The following is a 10,000-nucleotide window of genomic DNA, read 5'->3' as shown; positions in this document are numbered from 1 at the left end:
TAGCATTATCGCCTCACAGCAAGAAGGTCGCTGGTACGAGTCCGGCTGGGTCAGTCGGGATTTCTGTGTGAATTTGCATGTTCTCCCTGTGGATTTCCTCCGGGTGCTCCGATTTCCCCCTCAGTCCAAACAGGTGAACTACAAGGGAATTGGATGAACTAAACTGGCCATAGTGTATGAGTGTGTGTGAATGTAAGTGTGTATGGGTGTTTCCCAGTACTGGGTGGCAGCTGGAGGGCTGTGTAAAACATATGCTGGAATAGTTGGCAGTTCATTTCACTGTGGCGACCCCTAATAAATAAGGGACTACACTGAAGGAAAATGAATGAATGAATATAATTGAGAATCATTAGCCCTCCTGTGAAATGCAATTGGTTTGACAGTTTAGAGATCAAGATTACAGCCCGAGTCTGTAGTTGTGTTCTGTCAGTTTGTGGATGTGAGTGCTGCAGGTCTGTCAGTTGTTCTTCTTGCCGTTGCGGGTCTGTTCTTCTGGATGGACTCTGATGAAGAAGCTTTGTTTGGCGTAACAGCGCAGGGCGAGCAGGACGGGCAGCGCCACCGTCAGCAGGTTCAGCAGGACCACCGTGCGCCACTCGTCTTTCGGGATCCGGTATGTGAACGGTGTGCGAGAATGAAGCGATGCGCCAAGGTGAGTCCATTGAGTCTGTGCAGACAACACACACACATCACATCACATCACAGCATTTGGGTCAAATATAGACATACCTAAATTTGGGTTGATTTTTGTTCAAACTTAAATTAAAATTTTACCCAAATGTTCACTGTGTCTCTGTCAGCTTTGATTACAGGAAACACTTAGGGTTTCTTTTTTCTTTCTTTGTGCATATTATACAGTTTTGCATGTTTCTGAAGGACATTTTTGGCCCGTTTGGAGATAATAAAAAAAAAAAAATCGCTGGGTTAATACCACTGGGTTGTTTTAAGCCAAAGTTGAGTAAAATATAGACAAACCCAACATTGAGTTCATTATTTGTTAAATTCAAATGACAATTAGTTTAGTCCATATTGTCCAATTAGTTTAGTCATATTTGACCCAACTTTAAGTTATAACACAACAGCATGTTTTCTGTCTCTGAAGGAATTATTTGGCCCAATTTGACATATAATATAACTACAATCTAAAAACTACTGGGTTGTTTGAACGCACTGTTGGGTCAGATATGGACAAATGTTAGGTAGATTTCTGTTACTTCAATTAAATTACATTTTCTAACCCACCATTGGGCTTGTCCTTATTTGACCCAACACTGTTACAACAACCCAGCTCTTTTCTTAAGTGTATATTATTTATTACTGCTTATGTCTCTGATGGTCGTTTTTGGTACATTTGTACTATAAAAGTTACTACACTCTAAAAAATACTGGGTTGTTTTAACCCAACATTGGGTCAAATATGGACAAACTCAACAGTTAAATCCAAATGGCACTTTTAAATCCAACAGTTGGTTTTGTCCGTATTTGACCCAGTGTTTTCTTTATGTTTTTCTCTTTTAAGCAAGTTATATATCATTGCCTTGGTCTCTGAGGGACAATTTTGGCCCATCTGGGCATTAAAAAAGTTTTTAAGAATTCTGGGTTGTTTTAACTCAATGTTGGGTCAAATATGGACAAAACTAAGATTGAATTAATGGGCTATATGCATGGGAATTTATACAGTACACTTTTCATTTTGAATTTTACTAGTATCTGAAGGACATTTTTGGCTCGTTTGGGGATTTAAAAATGTTGCTATAATCGCTGGGTTAATAACTCTGGGTTATTTTAAGCCAAAGTTGAGTAAAATATAGACAAACCCAACATTGAGTTCATTATTTGTTACATTTAAATGACAATTCGTTTAGTCCATATTTGACCCAACTTTAAGTTATAACACAACAGCATTTTTTCTGTCTCTGAAGGAAATATTTGGCCCAATTTGACATATAATATAACTACAATCTAAAAACTACTGGGTTGTTTGAACCCACTGTTGGGTCAGATATGGACAAATGTTAAGTTGATTTCAGTTACTTCAATTAAATTACATTTTCTAACCCACCATTGGGCTTGTCCTTATTTGACCCAACACTGAGTTACAACAACCCAGCTCTTTTCTTAAGTGTATATTATTTATTACTGCTTATGTCTCTGATGGTCGTTTTTGGTAAACTTGTACTATAAAAGTTACTACACTCTAAAAAAATACTGGGTTGTTTTAACCCAACATTGGGTCAAATATGGACAAACTCAACAGTTAAATCCAAATGGCACTTTTAAATCCAACAGTTGGTTTTGTCCGTGTTTGACCCAGTGTTTTCTTTATGTTTTTCTCTTATAAGCAAGTTATATATCATTGCCTTGGTCTCTGAAGGATAATTTTGGCTCATCTGGGCATTAAAAAAGTTTTTAAAAATTCTGGGTTGTTTTAACTCAATGTTGGGTCAAATATGGACAAAACTAACATTGACTTAATGGGCTATATGTATGGGAATTTATACAGTACACTTTTCATTTTGAATTGTACTTGTTTCTGAAGAACATTTTTGGCCCGTTTGGAGATTAAAAATTTTACTATAATCGCTGGGTTAATAACTCTGAGTTGTTTTAAGCCAAAGTTGAGTAAAATATAGACAAACCCAACATTGAGTTCATTATTTGTTACATTTAAATGACAATTAGTTTAGTCATATTTGACCCAACTTTAAGTTATAACACAACAGCATTTTTTCTGTCTCTGAAGGAATTATTTGGCCCAATTTGACATATAATATAACTACAATCTAAAAACTACTGGGTTGTTTGAACGCACTGTTGGGTCAGATATGGACAAATGTTAGGTAGATTTCTGTTACTTCATTTAAATTACATTTTCTAACCCACCATTGAGCTTGTCCACATTTGACCCAACACTGTTACAACAACCCAGCTCTTTTTTTAAGTGTACATTATTTATTACTGCTTATGTCTCTGATGGTCGTTTTTGGTACACTTGGACTATAAAAGTAACTACACTCTAAATAATACTGGGTTGTTTTAACCCAACATTGGGTCAAATATGGACAAACTCAACAGTTAAATCCAAATGACACTTTTAAATCCAACAGTTGGTTTTGTCCGTATTTGACCCAGTGTTTTCTTTATGTTTTTCTCTTTTAAGCAAGTTATATATCCTTGCCTTGGTCTCTGAAGGATAATTTTGGCCCATCTGGGCATTAAAAAAAGTGTTTAAAAATTCTGGGTTGTTTTAACTCAATGTTGAATGAAATATGGACAAAACCAACATTGAGTTAATGGGCTATATGCATGGGAATTTATACAGTACACTTTTCATTTTCAATTTTACTCGTTTCTGAAGGACATTTTTGGCTTGTTTGGGGATTTAAAAATGTTGCTATAATCGCTGGGTTATTTTAAGCCAAAGTTGAGTAAAATATAGACAAACCCAACATTGAGTTCATTATTTGTTACATTTAAATGACAATTCGTTTTGTCCATTTTGTCCATATTGTCCAATTAGTTTAGTCATATTTGACCCAACTTTAAGTTATAACAAAACAGCATTTTTTCTGTCTCTGAAGGAAATATTTGGCCCAATTTGACATAAAATATAACTACAATCTAAAATCTTTTCATTTTGAATAAGCCCACTCGGGGGCTTCTAGTGAACTGTCATGTCATTATAAACTCACTGTGTTTAAGATCTGATCTGATTAAAAACAATGATCTTCACTGCCTGATTGATATATGATATGAAGTGGTTTCACACCTGACTAAAAGCACTGCATTCAATTCCATTGTTTCAACTCATGTGGAAATGTATTTGATCACAATATTTGCAATGCAGTTTCAGCATTAGTCTGCTGCTCCTGGCGGCAATTGTGTTTAAACAGCTTTTCCCCTCGTTTAACGCTTGAAGTTTATCAGTGGCTGAAAAACACTTGCCATGCATATACCCTAATATTTCAGTTAAATTACAATCCAACATATGAATACAACAGTTGGGTTTGTCAGTATGCTAGTTTTAGTCGTAATTGTCATCAGTGTTTTCAGTGTGTGTACCTGAGCCACAGCTCCAGCGAGGACAAGTGTCCAGTCCAACATCCACGTACATCCAGGAGTGTGAAGCCCGTAAACACACGCAAACAACAGCGGAAACACATAGAAGAGCAGCACCAGCATCTGCAGGCAATAATGAATCATCATCCTCTATTAGAGTCAACAATGCACATACTGCACATAGACCATCTAGATGAGGATATAGAACTTTAGCATTTGTTGTTGTTTGCTTTATTTCCCACTTATTTTATGTCCTTCTGTCTTATGTAATATATGTATGTACCCTGAGCTTGTGAAAAAAAAATCTTTGTGTGTTTGTGCACACTTAGCGATTAAAGCTCATTCATTTACATTCTGATTCTGAATAAAATGACCTAAAATTGAGCAGGAAACCCCTCACTTTACTTATTAATCTCGGTAACTGATTACCCCCGACACTGACCGTGACTTTAGGAAAGCCGACGCTGTCCTTCATGTAGGGCTCGTACTGATAGATGTAGGAGAAACACAGATCCAGAGAACACTCCAGAACAACCTGATGGAGATTATAAAGATGGAGATGAATGAGGAACAGAATAAATGATAGATAAACAAACACACATGGATGGATGGATGGATGGATGGATGGATGGATGGATGGATGGTTTGGTGGATGGGTAGATTGGTGAATGGGTGGATAGATGGGTTGATGGTGGATGGGTGGATGGATGGATTGGTGGATGGATTGGTGCATTTTAGATGGATAAATAGATGGATGGATTTGGTGGGTGAGTGGATGGATGGATGGATTTATGGATGGGTTGGTGGATTTTAAATGGGTGGATGGATGGGTGGATGAATGGATAGATTGATGGATTAGTTGACTAGATTGTTGGATTGTTGGGTGGGTGGATTGATGGGTGGGTGAATTTTAGATTGATAGATAGGTGGATGGGTGGGTGGATTGATGGATGGATGGATTTTGGATGGGTTGGGGGGTATATGAATGGATGGTTGGATAATTTTTAAATGGATGGTGGATTTTGGATGGTTGGATGGTTGGATGGGTGGATGTTGGATGGATGGATGAATGAATGGATGGATTGATGGATGGGTGGGTGAATGGATGGATTGATGGATGGGTGGGTGGATGGATTGGTGGGTAGGTGGGTGGATGGATGGATGGATGGATTGATGAATTGATGGATGGGTGAGAGGGTAGGTTGATGGAAGGATGGACTTTTGGATGGGTTGGTGGGTGGATGGATGGATTTATGGATGGGTTGGTGGATTTTAAATGGGTGGATGGATGGGTGGATGAATGGATAGATTGATGGATTAGTTGACTAGATTGTTGGATTGTTGGGTGGGTGGATTGATGGATGGATGGATTTTGGATGGGTTGGGGGGTATATGAATGGATGGTTGGATAATTTTTAAATGGATGGTGGATTTTGGATGGTTGGATGGGTGGATGTTGGATGGATGGATGAATGAATGGATGGATTGATGGATGGGTGGGTGAATGGATGGATTGATGGATGGGTGGGTGGATGGATTGGTGGGTAGGTGGGTGGGTGGATGGATGGATGGATGGATGGATGGATGGATGGATGGATGGATGGATGGATGGATGGATGAATTGATGGATGGGTGAGAGGGTGGGTTGATGGAAGGATGGACTTTTGGATGGGTTGGTGGGTGGATGGATGGATGGATGGATGGATTGACGGATGGGTGGAATGGTGGATTGACGGATGGATGGACTTTTGGATGGGTTGGTGGGTAGATGGATGGATGAATTGATGGATGGGTGGAATGGTGGATTGATGGATGGATGGACTGACGGATGGGTGGAATGGTGGATTGATGGATGGATGGACTTTTGGATGGGTTGGTGGGTGGGTGGATGGATTGATGGATGGATGGATGGATGGATTGATGGATGGATGGAATGGTGGATTGATGGATGGATGGACTTTTGGATGGGTTGGTGGGTGGATGGATGGATGGATTGATGGATGGATGGACTTTTGGATGGGTTGGTGGGTGGTTGGATGGATACTGGATTGGTGGATGGATAGATGAACAGATGGATGATTTTTAGATGAATGGGTGGATTTTGGATGGATGGGTGGGTGAAATTTGGATGGATGGATGGAAGGGTGGACAGACAGATGGATGAATGGGTTGGTGGATGAATGGATGAGTGGAATTTGGATGGATGGATGGATTTTGGATTGATGGATGGATGGATGGATGGATGGATGGGTGGAATTTGGGTTGATGGGTGGATGGATGGATGGATGGATTAATGGGTGGATTTTGGATAGATGGATGTGAGGACACTTACAAACCCTCTGAAGGCATTAAAGGCCATGTTTCCCAGCAGGCCAAGCGTCAGCAACAGATCTACAGGTCGGGACAGCAGTGTTTTCTTCTGCTCCTGCTGCAGCTGCACACAACAAACTCAACCTTAAAGGGCAGCTATTATGCATAAATCACCTTCATAAAGGGTTTAAACAGTTGTGTGTCAGCAGTGTGCGAATATAAGCAGCTTCTAATGGTAAAAAATTAATTCAGAATTTTTTTTATCACACTTAATGAAAACTGTCTGCAGTAACACTTTGAGTTGACATTCTCCCTTTGTACGTGCCATCAGAGGGAGAAAGCCCCGCCCACTAGTGACCCTCTCTCCCTCATTAGCATGAACAGCCTTGACTGTGAAGCAGCCATCCATTAGCCATTAGGGTTTTGACCTGCTGTGTTGTCAGTCATACAGTAGATCTGATGTGCTTATTAGCCTGTATGACATCACATCATCATTTGTCTTCACCTGGTCAGCAGGAATGATTGACAGCTCCCTCGGCCTATTGAAAAGCCTCACCGCCGCCCATATGGATAAAAGCAAAGCCGGGCCATGTCTACACAGAGCAGGAACCAGGTTTTTCCCATATTTACCTGAATAGACACATTAATATATAGCACTGAGTTTGACACACACACTTTTAGCAAAAACACAGCTCAGATTTAGAGTATATGAGGTGACTTTCTCACCCACTATGACGCCAGAGATTACTACAATCTGACTGGTGATCATAGATCCAGCCCATAATAAACCCAGACTGCGAAACGCCTTCCTGACAGAGGAAAAACAGCACATATTAAACCAACACTGTTCATATCAATGTCTTTATATTGTATTTATATTTATTAAAAGAAAAGGAATGAATGAATGACTACAGAACAAACCACTGTTATACAATGACTTGCCTAATTACCCCTACTTGCCTAATGGACCTAATTAACCTGGTTGCACCATGCAATGAATAGCTGAATACTAGTATCTTTGCAAAGTATCTTGTAAATACTGTCATCATGGCAAATATATAAGAAATCAGTTATTAGAAATTGGTTATTAAATCTATTATGTAAAAAAATAAACAGCACTTGGGAAATATAAATAGAATTAAAAGTTCACAGGAGGGCGAATAGTTTTGTCTTTAAGCTAGTCGATTAATTTCAGCTTCAGATCTAATGATTTGATGTGACGTGTTGATGTGAACACATGATGTATTCTGTTGTAATGATGATTTTTACCCTTCGCTCATGCAGTGGATCATGAAGAGCAGCAGACAGTAGTGAATCACGCCGTCCCAGTAGCTCATCATCACACCGTGAGCTGTGTTTAGATACGGCTCTGCCTACAACAACAGTACAAGTAATACAATTATCCATCATTAACGAATGCACTTCAAAAATAAAGTGATGTTCTACTTTAGTACAACTGTTTAAAGGAGACCTATTAGTACCCTTTTTACAAGATGCTAAATAAGCATCTGATGTCTCTACACTCTCAGAAATAAAGGTATGTGAGCTGTTATTGGGGTGGTACCTTTTCAAAAGGTGCATATTTGTACTTAAAGGCCATATATTGGTACCTCAAAGGTATATATTAGTACATAAACATTTCAAGAAGTACTAATATGTACCCTCAAGGTATTAATAAGGACCTGTTGGAGCCATTTCTTTATTTTATTATTAGGTTTGGATTAAATGGGTTGGTTGGATTATATGCTTATTATTTAGTTTACATTTGATAATTGTTGTATTTAGGTTTGAGTATTTAGAATTTTGTATTCATATATTATTCATGTCTAAGTATTTGCTTTATTGTTGTGATTTTGTGAATGAAGACTTTTATTCTGTTAGAATTGGGATTTAGGGAAGCCAGGTAGTAGGTGGAGTAGTAAGGGCAGCGGATACAATTTTCAGATCGTGGGTTTGTGTGTGGTGACGGGTGCTACTGAGAAGCAATTTCACTGATTTGATGGCACAAGATGTGATAAAATAAAAATTTAAAAAAAGGATTCACAGCGGACTAACGCGTCATTGTTTACCCTTACCGCATTAGCGGCTTGAAGCAAAAATGCCGCTACAGGACCCTTTAAGTACAAATATTTACCTTTCAAAAAGGTACCACCCCAGTGACAGCTCGCGTACCTTTATTTCTGAAAGTGTAGAGTGTGTGTGTGAAGTTTTAGCTCAAAATACCACACTGACAGGGCCGGATTAACCAATGGGCCTTATGGGCACAGGCCCAGGGGCCCGTGCGCACTAGGGGCCCCTGCGAGGTGGGAGAAAAAAAGACAATTTCGGAGTGTCTTTTTAGGCTAATTGCAAATAGCGATTCTAGTTGGAATAAGCTATTCAGGGTTTATCGATGCCTGATTGATAGAGACAAGATGAGTAAAGAGCTGTGTATCATTTCAGCCGCAGTGGCGCACCTTGTAAGGCGCATTGTCTCATCTTTTGACGCGTTTGATCATCAACTCGGTTCGAATCCACCATCAGCTGAACTCGTGCTACTTTTTAATCCCCATTACATATCAGATTGGAAATATATTTATTTTTAACAGGAAGGAAACATTTTTTTTTAAATAATGCAAATGTGATATAAAGTCACAAGTGTCTCGTGGGTATTTAATAATGTTTAGCCTTATTATAGGTGCCTCCCTCTCTGCAAAAACTATATTGCTCAGACGACTGTATTTCCTCTGAGCAAAAAAAAATAGCGATCACATATTAATATTATTATTATATTTAAATTGCCTTTCTTTATTTAACTAAACAGAATGCTGTAATTGGTCAAGCGCGGAAACGTCAGTTTTGTAATAACCCGCACTAAACTGAGCAGACTTTAGTGTAACGTTATATCTGTCATAGATCAAAAATGAGTGGACAAGTGGATTTAGCAAACGCGAGAGAAAGAGGAGAGGAAGCAACTTTATTGAGGCATTTTCCATACACACCTTCTTTAAACAGACCCATGATCAGGAAAATGAGGGTACAGAAGAAGACGTTATGGTAACTTTAAATGATGAGAAGCTAGCATTAACCAGGCGGAGAGAGACAGACAGAAAAGGAGAGAGAGAGGGAGAGAGAGAGAAAGGCCCAGAAGAGGAGAGAGACGGGAGAGAAGAGGTATAGTGTGTGTGATTTCGGATACTTTTAGGTTTATAATCAAGTCTTCATCACGATAAGAGTAGAGAAAATACAGGGAGAGGAGGAGAGAGACAGTAAATCAGAGTTTGTATTATGAAAGACTCAGATTCATAGAACTGTATTAGAGAAGCATTGTGCATTATATGCCATGGCAATAATATGCTTTACAAGTTTGTAAAAGCAATACATTAAAATACCCTTAAAAAAAAAATAAAAAAAAAATAAAATAAAATATATATATATATATATATATATATATATATATATATATATATATATATATATATATATATATATATATATATAGTTTTATTAGTATTTTTATTCAATGCTTTGAAAAATAAGTTAAATCTTTTTAGACTATAAATACATATGTACTATATATCATTTATTTAAATATGTGGGCAACAAATTATAGATTCATTTTATTTAAAAATTATTATATTATTCTTATTTT

The 10,000-nt window shown here is 38.2% G+C and overlaps 2 protein-coding genes across 2 annotated transcripts in view; one reads left to right on the top strand and one right to left on the bottom strand.

Annotated features, from left to right (window-relative positions):
• Positions 1-10,000, top strand: part of btbd2b (BTB domain containing 2b) — a 1,074,195-nt gene that overhangs the window by 672,750 nt on the left and 391,445 nt on the right. The window lies entirely within an intron of this gene.
• tm6sf2a (transmembrane 6 superfamily member 2a) overlaps positions 1-10,000 on the bottom strand; it is an 18,515-nt gene that overhangs the window by 419 nt on the left and 8,096 nt on the right. Inside the window, 7 exon segments of the mRNA NM_212944.2 lie at positions 1-667; positions 4,063-4,182; positions 4,502-4,594; positions 6,392-6,493; positions 6,875-6,999; positions 7,096-7,178; positions 7,639-7,742. The exon segment at positions 1-667 is cut by the window's left edge and continues 419 nt beyond it. Coding sequence (NP_998109.2) covers positions 458-667; positions 4,063-4,182; positions 4,502-4,594; positions 6,392-6,493; positions 6,875-6,999; positions 7,096-7,178; positions 7,639-7,742 — 837 coding nt within the window. The 3' untranslated portion in view covers positions 1-457.

Source organism: Danio rerio, chromosome 2 (genome assembly GCF_052040795.2).
Source record: "Danio rerio strain M-AB ecotype USA chromosome 2, GRCz13ab, whole genome shotgun sequence".
NCBI classification, from domain to species: domain Eukaryota; kingdom Metazoa; phylum Chordata; class Actinopteri; order Cypriniformes; family Danionidae; genus Danio; species Danio rerio.
The sequence above is the reverse complement of the archived record's forward strand: the minus strand, read 5'-3'. Positions and strand labels throughout refer to the sequence as shown.